This window comes from Dromiciops gliroides, chromosome 1, assembly GCF_019393635.1.
Source record: "Dromiciops gliroides isolate mDroGli1 chromosome 1, mDroGli1.pri, whole genome shotgun sequence".
Lineage (NCBI taxonomy): Eukaryota > Metazoa > Chordata > Mammalia > Microbiotheria > Microbiotheriidae > Dromiciops > Dromiciops gliroides.
In genome coordinates, this window is record NC_057861.1 from 48,625,282 (window position 1) to 48,642,824 (window position 17,543).

General features: G+C 51.5%; 1 protein-coding gene across 1 annotated transcript in view; it reads left to right on the plus strand.

Moving 5' to 3' along the window:
- Positions 1-15,837, plus strand: part of POLRMT (RNA polymerase mitochondrial) — a 35,521-nt gene extending 19,684 nt beyond the window's left edge. Inside the window, exons 8-21 of the mRNA XM_043975495.1 lie at positions 3,847-4,017; positions 4,500-4,739; positions 5,185-5,973; positions 6,205-6,327; positions 9,123-9,245; positions 9,334-9,513; positions 11,173-11,259; positions 12,406-12,519; positions 12,643-12,695; positions 13,009-13,107; positions 13,643-13,715; positions 14,172-14,263; positions 14,736-14,812; positions 15,320-15,837. Of these exons, the coding sequence (XP_043831430.1) occupies positions 3,847-4,017; positions 4,500-4,739; positions 5,185-5,973; positions 6,205-6,327; positions 9,123-9,245; positions 9,334-9,513; positions 11,173-11,259; positions 12,406-12,519; positions 12,643-12,695; positions 13,009-13,107; positions 13,643-13,715; positions 14,172-14,263; positions 14,736-14,812; positions 15,320-15,369 (2,271 nt within the window). The 3' untranslated portion in view covers positions 15,370-15,837. The remainder of the gene's footprint in view (positions 1-3,846; positions 4,018-4,499; positions 4,740-5,184; positions 5,974-6,204; positions 6,328-9,122; positions 9,246-9,333; positions 9,514-11,172; positions 11,260-12,405; positions 12,520-12,642; positions 12,696-13,008; positions 13,108-13,642; positions 13,716-14,171; positions 14,264-14,735; positions 14,813-15,319) is intronic.
- Positions 15,838-17,543: the final 1,706 nt, after the last annotated feature.

Consider the following 17,543-nt stretch of genomic DNA (forward strand, 5'->3'; position numbering starts at 1 on the left):
ACTTGCATTCTCAGCAAGGAGAAGGGAGATGATGACCACATTTACACAGATTAAAAAAGAAAGCTTTGCTCCCATTTGCAAAGGCCCCAAGTGGGTCTTTTCTTGGGCCCTTTGTGCTGAGTTAGTCAAGGCCCTGCCCCCCATTCTTTCCTTTTAACTCCTCCAGCCCCAGAGGAGCGGGGAGAGAGCACCCTGAAGCAGCCCCGGCTGGATTCTCCCATCAAACCCTGGGAGCGGCAGATCATTAAGGTGCTAATGGGCTAAGAGAGGCTTCTTAGAGCCTCCCAATGGACACATCAAGGAGTGATGGGGAAAGAAGGAAGGAAGGAGAAAAACGCCCTGAGAGGGCGGTCTGGTCCCTAGAGACTGCAGCCAGAGCTGATAGAAGGCTCTACACATAGGGGCTGCTGGCCCTCTGGAAGCAGCTTTGTTGGGTGGATCAGAGTCACTTCTCTACAACTGAGTCATGTAAACAAACACCTTCTTTGGCTCCTCCCTTCGAACAGTCACTTTTTGGAAGAAACTGATTTTCTTTTTTTTTGGGGGGGGGGGGGCAATGAGGGTTAAGTGACTTGCCCAGGGTCACACAGCTAAGTGTCCAAGGCCAGATTTGAACTCAGGTCCTCCTGAATCCAGGTCTGGTGCTTTATCCACTGCAACACCTAGCTGCCCCCTGAAGAATTTGATTTTCAACTAAAAATGCCAACCTCCAGAAAGAACTATCTAATACACTGGAGGATAAAAGGGGATAGAGGGTGCTGTGTGCACAGCCTCTGTCTCCAGCTCTTCCCCCTTGTGTGAACTAATGCAGAGTGAAATGAGCAGAACCAGGAGAAATGGTCATACAACAAGAGCAACATTGAAAAGGTAATCAACATTGAAAAACTTAGGAGCTCTGATCAACACAGTGCCCCAGCGCAGTTCCCAAGGGCTCCCCTCCAGCTGAAGAGCTAAGGGACTCGGTGCAGACCAACACAGATTTTATTCTCTGCACGTGGCTACTACTGGAATTTTTCTTTGCAAGACTAGACATATTTGTAATGGGTTTTGTTTTTCTTGCTTTTTCAATGATTACGGAAGGTGGGGAAAGGGAGAGAATTTGGAACTGAAAATAAAATTGAATTAAAAAGAAAGAAAGAAAGAAAGCCAAGAGCTGCTGCTGCTATGAGGCAGCAGCTGAGGAGAGTGCTCTGTCAGGTTGGCCAGCGACAGCTCCAGCAGGAACCCCAGGAGCTGTCCTTCCTTCTGTCAGAATATGCCACCAGCCAGCAGCTCAGGCTCCCTCTCCTCTCAGGAAAGGGGGAGGTGCCATATGAGGGTAGCCCCTGAGGTCCAGGTGCTGGTGTGATCATGGGACCATAGACTACATATATGGAAGGGACCTCAGCTCACAAGACAATGTCAGAACTGGGGGAGCCATTGAAGGTTGACTGTAGAGTGTTAGATTGGAAAAGACTAGAAAACGTAGATTAATACAGCAAGGAGGAACCCCAGAATATGGAATGGTGGAATTAGAAAGGCCCTGAGAAGATAAACTAGCAGAATTGGAGGGGGGGTCCCTCCTAGAACATACTATCTGAATCGGAAGGATCCTTAGGGATCACTTCTTTTTTTGGATTGGGGTTTTTTTGTTTTTTGGGGGTTTTTTGGCAGGGGGTTTAGTGAGGCATTTGGGGTTAAGTGACTTGCCCAGGGTCACACAGCTAGTGAGTGTTAAGTGTCTGAGGCCGGATTTGAACTCAGGTCCTCCTGACTCCAGGGCCGGTGCTCTATCCACTGCGCCACCTAGCTGCCCCACCCAGGGATCACTTCTAAAAGAAATCCCAAAGATCTTTGGCTCCTTCTCCTGTCTAAATGGTTTTGTTTTTTAAACTAGACTAGAAAGACCAGGAACCAGAGTTTTCTTTAGCAGTGAAGGACCCTAGGATAATTAAGTGGGCCCAGACTGGCTGAAGGAAGGTCCTGAAGTTATTTAGGAAAGGAAGAGGCAAGAAGGATTGTTGGCAGAGGGAGAGATGAAAAACATTCAGCTGACTCGGCAGGGTGTCTGCTGTGGCATAAAGATCTGCATTCTGGTCTCTGCTTTGCCGTTGACTCCCCAAGTTTCTTTGGGCAAGTTTCTTCCCTCTGGGTCTCAGTTTCCTCTTTTGTAAGAAGGTTGTTGGCAAAGAATTGGAATTTGAGGGGATGCCCATCAATTGGGGAATGGCGGGACAAGTTGTGGTATATGAATGTAATGGAATTCTATTGTGTTAGAAGAAATGATGAGCAGGAAAATTTCAGAAAACCCTGGAAAGACTTACATGAATTGATTTTGAGTGAAATGAGCAGAACCAAGAGAACATTGTACACAGTGTCAACAACACTGTGGGGTAATGAACTCAGCGATACAATGATCCAAGACAATGCCAAAAGACTTATGGTGGAAAATGCTTATGGAGTCTGAATGCAGATTGAAGCAGGCTATTTCCACTTTTGTTGTTGCTTTTTTGTTCTTGTTGTTTATTCTTTCTTGCATTTTTTTTCTTTTGTTTTGATTCTTCTCTTACAACATGACTAATGTGGAAATATGTTTAACTTGAATGTAATGTATAACTTATATCAGATTGCTTGCTGGCTTCAGGAACAGATAGGGAAGGGAGGGTAGGAGAAAAACTTAAATTCAAAAAATATCTTGACATGTAATTGGAAAAATTTTTTAAATAAAATTAAATTTTTTAAAAAAGAAAAAAAGGTTGTACTAAGGGATCTCTAAGATCACAAATTCTAGACACCTGAAAAAGGAACAGAAATGTTTGGGGGATTCAGAAAAAAACATGGTCTTTGGCACAGCATCTCTTGCACCTAAACATGGGCTTTGCATGTAGTAGGTGCTAAACATAATGATTATTTGGGGATGGAAATTGATGTACTCCAAAATCTTGACTCACTGCCCAGAAGTTCATGGTTCAGCGACGTAGTGTTTCGAGATGTGTCCTCAGTCATAAAAAATGGATTTCCACCAGGCCTTGTCCACCTTCTTGATTCATTTCACTTGTACTGATAGACTCTGTTAATATATGGGAAGCCTGTGCCCTTGTTAATTTGCTCTTCGATTACTTCCCCCCCCCCCCCAATTAACTAAAATCTGCCTTTTCTCCCTCCCATGCCTGGATTGCCCTCCCTCTCTCCACTTCTGGCTTCCTTCAAGTCTCAGCTGAAATCCCACCTTCTGTAGGAAGCCTTTCCTGACTCCCCTTAATTTCTAGCACTTTCTCTCTGTTGATTATTGCCAGTTTATCTTGTACATGTTTTAATTCTAATGCTTTCCCTCTGAGATGATCTCCAATTTATCCTCTCTATCTCATTTTAAAATAATTGTTTGCATGTTCTCTCCCCCATAGGACTGTGAGCACCTTGCGAGCAGGGACTGTTTTTTGCTTTTCTTTGTATCCCTTGTGTTTATCATAGTGCTTGGCACATAGTAGGTGTGCTTGGCACATAGTAGGTGCTTAATAAATACATGTTGAGTAATCAGTTCATTCAAGTCTTCCCAAGTTTCTTTGAAACCCTCTCCTTCATCATTTCTTACATCAATATTTTTATAGAGCCTGTGCCTTCGTCACACTGGTGGCCTGGCAGCAGCACCTGCCTAAGTAGGTGGCCAACCTCTGCTGGCTTGTCTCCAGCCTCATTAGTTTGCATTTCTGTGCATTGGATTCCCATAGCCCTTGGCTAGGCACCATCCTACTTAGACTTCTTCAGGTATGTTTGCCTCCAATGGAAGGGGCTTCTGACCCTGAGCCCTGTCTGTTCCTCAAATCCTGATTCACCCCCACCTCTATTCCCCAACTCTTTTCTGTTCAGACTCTCTTCAATTTGCCTCCACATGGAAGTTCCTTAATCCAACTAGTCATGGATCTTGGGATGAAGGTTTACAACAAGAATTTAATCCAGAGGAAGATGAAACCCTTTGTATTAGATGAGTTGAAGAGGAAGTATATTAATTACTTACATCTTTTGGCCAGTGACACTCAGGTAAGAGGGATTTGTGTGACCTGTTTCCCTCCCCTCCAACCCGAACTCAGGATAGAGAGGAGTGAGCAAGGCCCCTTATCTCAAACCCAGCCTTGTACTGGATATAGTTAGCAAGTTTTCCAGTGGTCTTTGGGTCCTGCGGGGTAAGGTGAGTACAGGGATCCTCTACCCAGGGTCTGCGTGCTTTCTTTATTGAATATGAAATCTGGGCTACTGGGAGAGATCATAGAACACACAGAGTGGTAAATGTGGAAACAGTCTTAAAATAGAGAAGATAAAAGCTGGGAGGGCCCTTAGAACATGGAATGTCAGAGCTGGCAGGGCTCTTAGAACACCCGAGCTGGGGGCAGGGGGAGGTGTATCTTCAGAAATGTGTCCAGCATATAATTTACAGAAGAAGAAATTGAATCCCAAAGCAGGGGAGGGAATCGCCTGATGGCTGTAGTAGGGGCTGGATGGAATTCTCTCTCTGGGCCTTGCAGCTGGACTCCTGCCTGCCCCGGGAGCAGTGGGAAGCCTTGGAGTCAGAAGCTACCGTCTGCTCCGATTTCTTCACTCGAGAGAAGGTCTGGCCAGATCTGGTGTTGGTGCAGCTGGGAACACAGCTGGTGGACATCCTGGTGCGGGCCATCCACATGCCCAGCAATTTGTCCTCCTCCCAAGCAGAGAAGAAACTCATCCCTGTGCTGTACCATGTTTACTCCTTCCTCTCCGTAAAGCAGGTAAAGATGCCACAGGCCAGTTGACCTTCACAGAGGCAAGATGTTCTTGGATTCTTCCATCTCCCAAATCTAATCGCTCTCCAGATCCTGCTGGTTTTGTGCCATAGGCAATCCGAGCCTTTACATCTGCAGCCAGAAGCCCGCTACCTTTGGTGGTGGCCTTCTTTTCCATGACTTCCAAGCATTTATTAAGTGCCTAGTATGTACCAAGAGTAGGTCCACGGGTTGTTTTTTTTTAAGGCCCAGGTTGTCTGGTGACTGTAATGTACAGGGCTCCAGCGTGAGAATTTCCCCAGGAAAACAAAGGATGACCCCTAGGTTGGCCGTGTGTCAGGCCCCTACATTCTTGTTAAATACATGAGTTGAGTGGGAGGCCTGGGCTTGAGAATTCCAGATGAGGGCCTTTCTTTTCCCTGTTGAATTGGATTCATTCACTTTTTTCCAGATCGGTTTCATCAAACCCCACCCATCCTTCAGTCAGCTGGTGACTGAAGCCGCTTGCACTAAGCTCACCTTTGACTCCTCTGTCCTGCCTATGCTGTGCCCTCCCGTGCCTTGGACCTCGCCTCACTTTGGGGCCTATGTCCTCCACCCCACCAAGCTGATGCGCTGCCTGGATGGGACTGTCCAACACCAGCAGCTGTTGGAGAGCTGCCCTCGGGAACGTTTGCACGCAGTACTTGATGCCCTCAATCAGCTAGGTAACTGTGCTTGGAAGGTGAACCAGCCGGTGCTGGACATAATCATCTCCATCTTCAACGCTAAGGGCAACAAGAAGCTGGATGTACCCCCACCCATGTCAGAGGCCCCCACGCCCCCTTCCTATGAACTCTCCAGAAACGCTAGCTCTTTAGAGAAGGCAAGACTGCGGCGAGAGATCGCCCAGTGCCACAAGACCACCCGAGAGATGTACAGTCTGCGCATGGATGCCCTATACAAACTGTCCATCGCCCACCACCTGAGAAACCAGATCTTCTGGTTTCCCCACAATATGGATTTCCGGGGCCGCACCTACCCTTGCCCACCGCACTTCAACCACCTGGGCAGTGATATGACCCGGGCTATCTTGCTGTTTGCTGAAGGCAAACCCTTGGGGCCCAATGGCCTGAACTGGTTAAAGATTCACCTCATCAACCTGACAGGGCTCAAGAAAAGAGAGTCACTGAAGGCCCGGTTGGCCTACGCCAATGAAATCTTGGAGGACATCCTGGACTCGGCAGATAAGCCGATGACTGTAGGTGAAAGTGGCCATGGGGGGTAGTGGGAGAGGGAGGGCTACTGGGCTTCTTGGTGGTCCATGCGGAGCATTCAGGGTCCACCTCCCTCAGAGAATCAGTGAATCAGAAAGTCACCCACCACTGGAGGACTGTGCTGAACTGGCTGGCCAGCGTGCCCACTGACTAAACTGGTGACTTGACTGGCCAGCATCAGCCCAGATGTAATCAGCTGCCTTTGCTCTTCCCAGGGCAGGAAGTGGTGGATGGATGTTGATGAGCCCTGGCAGGCCCTGGCCTGCTGCATGGAAATTGCCAATGCTGTCCGCTCACCAGACCCCGAAGCTTACATTTCCCATTTCCCCGTCCATCAGGTGAGTGACAGTAGAGCTGAATGAATGGCTGTGTCCTTGGGGGAGGTGGGAGTCCTCCTGGAGGAGGAATAAGGGGAAATTCCTGGGAAACCAGTGAATTCCCCCCAAATAGGACAATTGACTGCCTCTGGAAGAAAGACACTTCCTATCACTGGAGGCATTTTTTTTTAATTATAAAAGTATTTTATTATTTTCCAGTTATATGTAAAGATAGTTTTCAACTTTGTTTTCATAAGATTTTTAGTTCCAAATTTTTCTCCCTCCCTCCTTTCCCTTCCTCCTCCCCAAGACAGAAAGCAATCTGATATAGATAGATTTTATATGTATGGTCACAGCAAACATATTTCTCCACTAGTGTTGTTGTGAAAAAAGAATCAGAACAAAAAGAGAAAACCTCAAAAAACAAAAAAAGCAGAGACAATATGGTTCAATCTGCTTTCAGAATCCACAGTTCTTTTTTCAGGATGTAGCGAGCATTTTCCATCATGAGTCCTTTGGAATTGTCTTGGATTGTTGTATTGCTGAGAAGACCTAAGTCCATCACAACTGATCATCACACAATGTTGCTGTTATTGTGTATGATGTTCTCCTGGTTCTGCTCACTTCACTCAGCATCAGTCCACTTAAGTCTTTTTGGGTTTTTCTGAAATCTGCCTGCTCATCATTTCTTAGAGCACAATCGTATTCTGTTACATTCATACACCACAACTTGTTCAGCCATTCCGCAATTGATGGGCATCCCCTTGATTTCTAGTTCTTTGCCAGCACAAAAAGAGCTGCTATAAATATTTTTGTACATGTGGGTCCTTTTCTCTTTTTTATGATCTCTTTGGGATGCAGACCAAATACAGTGGTATTTCTGGGTCAAAAGGCATGCACAGCCCCATAGCCCTTTGGGCATAGTTCCAGCAGAATGGTTGGATCCGTTCACAGCTCCACCAGCAATGCATTAGCGTTCCAATTTTTCCACAGCTTCTCCAACATTTATTATTTTCCTTTTTTGTCATCTTAGCCAATCTGATAGGTGTCAGGTGGTACCTCAGAGTTGTTTTCATGTGCATTTTTCTAATCAGTAGTGATTTAGAGCATTTTTTCATATGGCCATAGATAGCTTTGATTTCTTGGTCTGAAAACTGCCTGTCCATATCCTTTGACCATTTCTCAATTGGGGGATGACTTGCATTCTTAGACATTTGATTAGTTCCTGATATATTTTAGAGGTGAGACCTTGATCAGAAACCCTGGCTGTAAAGAGAATGTGCATTTAAAGAATCTTGCCATAGGAGTTACCTGGAACCTCTGAGGTCCCTTACTCGTTTGTATAGAAGGCGTTTCTGTTCAGGTATAAGCAGGGCTAGACCTCAGAGGTTCCTCTTAAAGTTCTAAAGTTCTGTGGGCAGTTATGGAAACCAGCAAAGTCTCCCCTCTGAGCCTCAGGTAGGAAAGGAAGGAGATACGCATTTATTAAGTACCAACTGTATGACAGGCACTGTGCTAAGCTATCTTTACAAATATGATCTCATGTGATCCGACCACAGCCCCGGGAGGTAGGTGCTACAGCTTAGGGAACTAGGGCCGACAGGCTAAGTCACTGGCCTGTTTGAAACCTGGTTTGAACACAGGTCTTTGTGATGTCAGGCTCAGGGCTCTATTTGCTCGCCCCCTGGTGGCCTGCAGAGTTCAGTGGCTGGTCTTAGGGCCTCAAATACCCACTTTTCTGTGAGCAGTGAGATTGGGCAGGACACTGTAGAGGAGCAGATGGCTCAGAGCACCTGGCAGTAACCTTGTCTCCCTCCCACCACCCCCCACTGCCTCTGAGGGCTCGGTTTAAGCAAGTATTTGTTAGGGCCTCTGTGTACCAAGCCCAGGGGATAAAGGCAGGAGTGAAGCAGCCCTCACCCTAATTCCTAGGGAGAAATAACACAGATAAACATTAACTCTATTCCCACTAAGGCAAAGTAATTTGGGGAGCCTAGAATGGGCCTTTCCTCAGTGGCAGCACCTGACCTGAGTCTGGAAGGGAGCTGGGCGTTCCAAGAGACGGATGTGAACTAAGCTGGGCCTTCCAGGCCGGTGGGGAGGAGGCCCAGTGGAGAGTGCTGGAGGTGTGCAGGGAGTCCTGCGGAGGCCTGGCATCCGCCCCTCGAGAAAGATCAAAGCAGAGCCAGCTTCCAGAGGGCTCTGAATGTCTGGAATCGGTAAAGGGAAGCCCTGAGCCTTCTCGAGCAGGGCAGTGTTAGATTAGAGGGGAGAGGCTGGAAGCAGGGGGACTAGCCGGGATGCCCCTCTAGAAGTCTGGGTCAGAAGGGCCTGAGCTTGCATGAGGGCTGGATGAGCTGGGGCAGGAGGAAAGACTGACCCGATGGGAGGAGATGGGACCACAGCTCAGCCTGCCCTCCAGGCAGGGGGCCAGGTTGTCCATATCCATTGCAGGAGATTTATCTGATCCCATTATGGGATCAGATGGACTCAACTCCTAATGGCTGTGACATTACTCTCGGACGAGCAGACCAAATGGACTTCCCTTCCAGCTTCCTTTCCCTCCCCCGTCCTGCCCCAAGCTTTCCCCTTCTGTGCTGACTTTTGTTTCTCTTCTCCTCTCCACGGAGTCCTCGTGGCACTCCTCGGGCCCAGCTTCATTGTCTTCTTGGTTTAAAGCTGGTGCCCCTTCCTCCTTTTCCCCGTCAACACGACTGGGCCAGACTAACCCTCGTGAGTCCAGTTGTCCTTGCCCTCCCGGTAGCTTTGGCTCAGGTCTCCCCGTGCTCTTCTCCAAGCCTGGCTTTTCTCTCCAGGATGGTTCCTGTAATGGGTTGCAGCACTATGCAGCTCTGGGCCGAGATGTCATCGGGGCCACCTCTGTCAACCTGATGCCCTGTGACGTTCCCCAGGATGTGTACAGCGGCGTGGCGCAGCTGGTAAGGTCCCCGCCCCCCGCTCCCCCAGGCTGAAGGTGGGCAGACAAGGCCCTGATTTCAGGCCCTCGGTGCCCTTGACCCCACGCAGGTGGAAGAGCAGCGCGAGAAGGATGCCAAGGCAGGCAGCTCCATAGCCCAGGTCCTGGAGGGCTTCATCAGCCGCAAGTTGGTAAAGCAGACGGTGATGACGGTGGTCTACGGCGTGACGCGCTATGGCGGCAGGCTGCAGATTGAGAAGCGCCTGAAGGAGCTGGATGATTTGCCCAAGGTTGGTCCTTGTCGGGCAGGGGTGGTGCACCCTTCGCCCTCAGCAGTGCCCTCTCCTCAGCACAGGCTTCCAGGGAGGGCTACTCAAGTGGCTGGTTCTCCAACCATGGCTCCCCCCCAGCCCAGGATCTTCCTGTGAACCGTGACGCCACACTTGGCGTGTCCCTTCAGGTGGTGGTGGAGACCACGGTGGTAATGGTGGACGGATTTACATCCACACACCATCACTGGGACTAAGGGATTGTAGGGGAACAAACAGCTGGATGTGGCACCATGAAGCCTGGGACGCATTCTTCAGCATCTCTTGACAGACGTCTGGGGCATCACTTTCCTTTTCCCTTCCCAGTCACTTGCCACGTTCTCTTTATTCTCAGTGTTGTTTTTGTGTTCATCCGTTCCTTCTCTGGCCCTGTGGCCTGCATCCTCACCTGGTTCTGCTTCCCTCTCCCTCGGCCTCTCGTCACAGGCTCCTTCCTGCCAGTCTCCTTACCTTCAGTCTTTCCCTGTGTCCAGCCCATCCTGCAGGCCGCTGCCAGAGCAAACTGGCCTGTTTGCAGGCCCTTGGGGGCTCCCCGACAGTGCCAGCTCAGCTGCTTATCTCCAGGACCGACCATCGTGATAGCTTTTAGAGCCCTGAGTCATCCATCCACCTTCATATTCTAAATGAGCAAACTGAGACCTAGGCCCAGGATCCCCTGTGAGGGCTGAGCTGGGATTTGGACTCATGTGACCGGGCTCAATACTGCCCACCATTTTGCTGTTATACTCTTGTGGTCAAACTGGTCCTGGACTCTGGGTAGTAGGGTTTATGGGCGCTGGGGAGAGCTCCCAGGCATGTCTGACTGCCATCTGGTACTGCAGCAAGATCCCTGGGCTGTCATTGACTCAGGAGGACTGGGAGCCACTTCAGCACCTGCCATCCCTTGTGACCTTGGGCAGGCCTTAGAGGTCACCCGGGCACACCACCTCATTTGAGAGAGACAGAGCAAGGCACTTGGCCCAAAGTTCCCCAGCCAGTAACATCCTCCAGAGCTTCAGTCTCTTCATCTGTAAGATGGAGAGAGTGACCCCTGCTTGGCCTCCTTTATGGCCTTGTTTTGAAGATTCACAAGGAGAACACATGAGAAGTGTGCTTTGTCTCACTCACACACACACACACACACACACACACACGAGATACAAGTCACGGTCATTCTCTTCACAACCCAGCAAGCCCCCTCCCTGATCCTTGTATTTTTCTGAATCCCCTTGAGCCTTATTCCTGTTTTTATCCTTCTTCATCTTTGAGGCCTGAGAGTCCACAGGGTCATTGGCTACTAGGCCACAGAGGGGGTCTCTGTCTTTCAGGCTTCCAGGGGCCCCTTGGTTTCTAGCATTTGGAGGCCTTTCCAGGTTACCCTCTTTACACCTGAATGTCTTGTGGGCTCTAATCCTGTTCCCACCTCAGTCTTTCCAGGCAGCGAGCCTTCATTGTTCAGCTCCTCCATTCCTTCATGGAATCGTTCAACAAACATTAGGTATCTGCCGTGCACAGGTCAAGTGCTGCTGGAGGTCCACGCTTTGGATGAGAACTCTTCGAGCTCCTGCCAGCTGCCCAGCCCAGAGCAATCAGCAGCAAACTCAGATTCAGCCACTCACTGTCTGTCTTTCCCCTTACCAGGAGCACGTGTGGGAAGCCTCCATGTACCTCTCCCAGTTGGTCTTCAGTAGCCTTGGTGAGATGTTCTCGGGAACCAGGAATATCCAGGTACCTCCTCCCCTCCTTGCGCCAAGTCCTGTGGGCACTTCATGAGTTGGCTCACAAGCATAGCCTCAAGCTCTCAGAGAACTTGAGCTGCGTGGCAGCTGGCAGGGGCAGCATTAGTTTTTTGTTTTTTTTTTTAGTGAGGCAATTGGGGTTAAGTGACTTGCCTAGGGTCACACAGCTAGTAAGTGTTAAGTGTCTGAGGCCGGATTTGAACTCAGGTCCTCCTGACTCCAGGGCCGGTGCTCTATCCACTGTGCCATCTAGCTGCCCCGGCAGCATTAGTTTTGGTGTAGAACTCGGTGATCAGAAGACCTGGGTTCTCTCCACTACTAGGTACATGACCATCATGAAGCAAATAACTCACTTCTCTGGGCCTCGGTTTCCCCATCTGTAAGAGGACAGTGAGAATTCTTGTACCCTCTGCCTTCAAAGAGTTGTGAGGCAAGCACTCTGTAAACCTGAAAGAGTTTTAAAAGGGGCATTGTCAGTCTTGCCCTAGCGTGCAGGCTGACCACCGTCTTACACTGCAGGCAAGCCCAGCTTCCTAAGCTGGGCCTGCAGTCCACCACCCACATTCAGACCTAGGGCCCTCCCAGTTTTTCCCAGTGACTGAGTCATTTCCTCCTTTCCCCCTGCTCCCACCTCAAATACATGGCATTTCTTCCCAGGAGGAATGTCCCAGCCTCAGTGACCAAGGGTCGGCTGCTTAGTTAAGCAGTGGTCCCTGGACCATTGTCTTCTTTGTGTCTGTAAAGTGCTTCTCCTTCTTTATCTTGGTTTATCACTCTGACAACCCTGTGAGGTTAGGAGTGTGAATTCTGAGAGGCCAAGGAAAACCTGGCAGTGTAGAAGGCATCATGGGGCAATGGGCAGACCTAGGTTCAAATCCCTGGGTAAGTTACTCCCTCAATAGGCCTCAGTTTCCTTACTTGTGAAGGGGAACCAGCCTAACCAAGGGTGGGGAGGCTCATTACCAGACAATTGGGCCCAGAGTGGTCTGTGACCTTTGTCAGTGACGGAGACACCATATCAGTGGGTACTTGGGGCCCTTTGGGTTCCAAATCTAGGCATCTTTGTACCGTCAGACCCTCGTCACAGCCTTCACCTCATACTCACCCTCTTCCTCCATCCCGCTTCTCTCTGTAGGATTGGCTGACAAAAAGTGCTCACTTCATCTCCAAGTCAGGCTCTACTGTACAGTGGGTCACCCCTCTGGGCCTTCCCATAATTCAGCCGTATCACAAGACTCACAAAATCATTGTAAGTGACACTTTTCTCTGAACATACCCTTGCTGCCTCTCTTTGCGGGAGGGAGGGAGGGAGAGCGTGTGCGTGTCCGTCTGTCCATCCGTCCCAAGAGTGACTTGTTCACTCTCTCTTCAGGTTCCCGGGAGTCTGCAGTCTCTGTGCCTCATGAGTTGCTCTGATGTCAACCAGTGAGTGAGCTCTCCTGCGGTCCCCAGGTCCCAGGGAACAAGTGCCTGTCTTGCATTTCAGCCCCTTGCCCCAGCTGTCCCACACAGGCACCGCAGCAGCCTGGTGCTTTCAGCCAAGGGCTGAGGGCCCTCGTGCCCCAGGCACGGATTTCTTCCCAGTGCTCAGGGGTGACGTCCCCTCTCAGTGGCCCAGGGATCGAGTCCTGCTTCTGAGTTGGGCCTGGGAGGTGCTAGGAATAAGGAGGAGCAAGAGGGGTTCCCCAGGGTCCAAGAGCCCCGTGGGACAGGCAGCCCTTTCCCCTTGTCCTCGCAGGAAGCCAAACACCTTGAAACAGAAGAATGCTTTCCCCCCCAACTTCATCCACTCACTGGACTCCACCCACATGATGTTGACAGCCTTGTACTGTTACAGGTGAGCAGGCAGCCCCTGGCCCAGGGGGCAGAGTTGGCATGTGGGGGTGGCAGAGGGGGCCCTGCTAACAGCTCCTAAGAAAGAACCCTCATCTACCAGCCTGCAGAAAGGCTTGATTCTCAGGCCTGCCCCCTGTGTGCTCTTCAGCTTGGTGTGTGCGTGCGTGTGTGCGTGTATGTGTGCGTGTGCGTGTGTGTGTGTGTGTGTGTGTGTGTGAGAGATTTCAGGAGGTGAGGGGCTTCCTCTGTGTCATTTGCCCTGGTCCTAAAGCTCCCAGCCCCCCCCATCCCCCCAGTGGCTGGTGTGCCTCTTGGGTCTCACTCCTATAGCTCAGCCTTTACCCAGTGGGGAGCCGTGGTGGGGAGGGAGCAGCTTGGAGCAAAGGTGGAGGAGCTGAGCTCAGTGCAGAGCAGGGCCTTGGCAGCCTGGGCCTGTGTGAAGCCAGAGGCCCCAGAGGGCTCACTCCTGCTCCCCGACCCCTGCTCCTTCCTGTAATGCCTGCCGGCCCCCCCACTAAGCTTTTCCTGTCTCCCAGGAAGGGGCTGACCTTCGTCTCAGTGCACGACTGCTTCTGGACACATGCCTGCACCGTGGACATCATGAATGAGGTGGGTGGCTGTTCCCGCCATGATCCTGGGTTCGTCCCCTGGGCTGCTCTTGCAGGTGCTGGCTGCCAGTCAGCCCCGCTGGGGAAGGAGGCCCAGAGGGAAGTCCTGCACAGAGGGAAAGGGGGGAGACGAGTTCTGAGGTGCCTCCCACTCAGACCACGAACTTCCCTTTTCCCTCCCCTGTCCTCTCCCTGTGGGCCATTGGTAACCAGGGCAGGGCCTCAGAGGCTGCATGGTGTGTTTCTTTCTGGAGCCAGCTCCAAGGTAGCAGGTGCCTCGAGGGTCCAGAAGCCCGGACCAGGATTGCCCCGGGTCCCCTCAGCTCCATTGCTCTGATAGGGCTGCCAAGGCTGGGCCACCAGCGGGGTGAGGGGTTGGGGCATGCCTCGGCTGGGAATCTTCTCTCTCTCCCTCCAACCAAAAGGGGACTGAGGTCTGTTCCCTCCTGCTTTCCAGGTCTGTCGTGAACAATTTGTGAATCTGCACAGTCAGCCCATCCTGCAGGAATTGTCGAAGTACCTGGTACAAAAATACTGCTCTGGGCACCCGTGAGTAACTGCCTCCTGTCCCCATAGCCAGGGGAGGGCCCAGGCCCTTTGCTCACAGGGAGAAGGCTCGCTCAGTCTCCTCAGCCAGGCAGCCGGACCACGCTTGGCATTGGGGGTCTCTGACCCGGTAGCTGAACCCCAGCAGCCCCTGATGTTCAAGGCCAAGCCCCTCTTTGGACACACAGCAGAACTTCAGCCCAGAGTGGGGAAAGGCCTTGGCAAGTCAAGGTGGAGCCTGAAATAGAACCCAGGTCCCCAGGGCTTTCCAATTCACCCCAAACCACTCTGGGCTCTCCCCCTGCAGTGAAAGATTCTACATGTGTCCTTTGCCGTCTCTTTGCTGTCCGTCCTGGTCGTCAGCGTTCCCTACAAAACCCTGTCCTTTGGGTGGGGCCCAGGCCATTCCCTGGCCTTCCACCCTTGGTTGGTCATTCTTTGGCTATTGACTCTCCTCTCTGGGCTTTGATCTTAGGTCTCATTCTTCCTCTAAGAGAATGTCCCCCGATGAGAAGTTGATGCTAAAGACTCTGTCTCATGTGCCTGAAAGAGGTAGGAAGGCTAGCTGGCCCTTCAGGGAGGGGAGGGACAGGGAGGAACTGGGGACTTCCTGTGTATGTAGGCTGTCTGCCCTTGGGGGCCAGACCTTCCTAGGCTCCCGGGGACAAGCCAAGCCCCTGTGGCCACCCCCATCCTCCCTTGCTTGCCCTAGAGATGAAGAGGTGGCATTGTGTGGGCAGAGTCCCAAGCAGGCCTCTGTCTCTTCAGATCTCCCTCCAGCTCTCTCCTGCCTCCCATGCCCTATCAGCTCCAGGCGAGGCTCCGCCCACCCTGAGGAGAGGCTCGGGCTGCAGCCCCATAGCCTTTGCCCCAGTATCCCACACAGGGCCTTTGTGCATGCTTAGAGGAAGTTGGCCACCTGGCATGGGGACCCCGGCCTGTCGGCCTGCAGCCTGGCCTCCGTCCCCAGCCCGACAGCTCTTCCCTCCTGAGATGCTCTAGTGATGCTGGCAGGGCCCCGGCTCCACTGACTCATTCTTTTCTCCATCTCTCCCTTAGGAGATTTTGATCTGCAGAACGTGAAGAAATCCACCTACTTCTTCAGCTAAAGATGGTTCTGAGCATGCCAGACCCCCCAAGGGTGCCAGGGCCATTCTGGAGTCTGAGCACCAAGGCCCTTGCCAGGGGTGGCCCTGAATCCTGAGGACCAGGAGATTTGGTTCCTCTGAGTCTTTGCCTCTTAGGCCCTCCAAGAGTCTGCGCTGCCTCGGGCCAAGGACAAGCTGAGCTGGCAGTGGGGGCGGTGTTACCTGTGACTGTTCGGGGGAGGGGTGTGTGTGAGGTTGTTCCTCCAGCACTTGGGCCAAGTGGTTGGAGGGGCTCCCAAGAGTGCTCCTGGGCCCGTGTGCCAAGGGAGTGAGGACTCTCCAGGCCTGCTGGGGCATTGGGACTAGAGAAGAGCCCCCTTCTTCCAGGACGACCCCAGGATTTTCCATATTTTGAACTATTTCTCCATCCTGGGCATCCAGAAACCTCTGGCCCATGTCCAGTAGTGTAAATAAAAGCTGTTAACCCAAGCGAGAGTGTGTGCTGTCCCGCCTTGCTGTCTCACACCCACCCAGGACTAGAGGAAGAATCCCCCAGCCCTAGAAACCTCGCAGGGCGGGGTGGAGGAAGAAGCACCGTGGATAATCTGTGACCCTGAGCTGAGCTGCTGCTATCAGAATAGAGATCTCACGGGAGGCTCAGTTCAAAAAGGGAAAACAATCCAAGACCAGGGCCCACCTTTCCTAGGTCTCCTTTCTGTTATCACCAGCTGATGGGAGAACTTGCTTCCTCTGTCCTCGTCTGCGTTCCCCACTAAAAACCCGCCTGGGACTCTCCTCCATTTCACACTGAACAGTGGGCTTGGGGTTTTCAGAGGAGACAGGCATTTTATACCGAGAGCAGACAGGAGCTTCTGTCGTCCCTGCAGTCGGGGCTGCCTAAATTTGAGGCCTGTTGGCTTCCCTGCTTTGTCTCCAAAGCGGCAGGGCTGGTGCCCAGATAGACTGGCTGCCCTGTAATCTGAGCCTCGCATCACGAGAGATGGGACAGTGGGACCGGCAGCCCCCCTCCCCCTCCTGCTGTCATGTGGATAAGAGACCGCTGGGCAGCAGAAAAGGTGACCTGTCTGCCGCCCAGAGTGGAGGAGCTCAGCCTAGGCCCATCCTACCTTTGAGAAGCCTTCCCTCCACTGGAAGAAGCTAAGATGGCCCAGCTTCTTGCTCCAATGCCCTTGTGGGAGAGTGGCCTGGAACTAAAAACAAACCCACAGTAACCATAATGGCTACTCCCTTACTCCAAATAGGAGTCTGTTCCTGTCCCCAGTGCAGGGGGTTGGGGGGCAGGGACGTTTAGCCTCCAAGGACTTAGTGAAATTTGGCCGACATCCCCAGTAAGCTCTAGAGGAAGATAAGGTTAAGACACGAGCCAGCCGAAGTTAAAAGGCCGGGAGCTTAGCCCTGGCCTTCCCTTTCCCACAGATCCACAGACTGGCACCAGGGCATCTAGGCCATCCCGTATCACCCACAGGAGCTGTGACAGCACAGGGACCGCTGCTGGGCCCCCGCCTCCAGGTGCTAGGGAGACCAGAACACCTACTGTCAGCCATGGACTTGGTGCTGCTGACTCCAGAGGGAGGTGGTGGGGTGGAAAATGACACCAAGTCAACAGAACTCAACTCCTCCAACCCCTGCCCCAGTCAGTGGCATCTCTCCCTCTCAGGAAGAGAGACATCCCTGCCCCTACAGACGTGAGCGCACACATACACACAAAAGAAGGGAGCCTTGTGCCTGGCCTGGCCTGCAATTACCTCATTCTGTCGACTAAGCGGAAGAGGCAAAAGTTGACCAGGCTAAGAAAACAGTGTGGGTTGTTTGAATCCAAAGGGCTAAAAATCATGTAGTCCAGGGCTTCTTAAACTTTTCCCACTTGTATCCCCTTTTTGCTGGAGAAACTTTTCCATGACCCTGGTTATGTAGGTATATAAAATAGGTACACATAACCTTTTACTGTTGCCAAATTTTTCACAACTCCCACATTCAGTTACACAACCCACAGCTTAAGAAGTTTTGATCTAGCCCAGAAGTTTTTAGCTTGGGGTTTATGAACTTTTTTAAAAAGTCATTTTCATAACAATTTTAATACAATTGGTTTCCTTTTCTAACCTTATGCATTTTATATGTTTGAAAACAGAGGAGGTCCAGGAGACAGACAAGTTTCAGACAGGAAGGAATTTGCC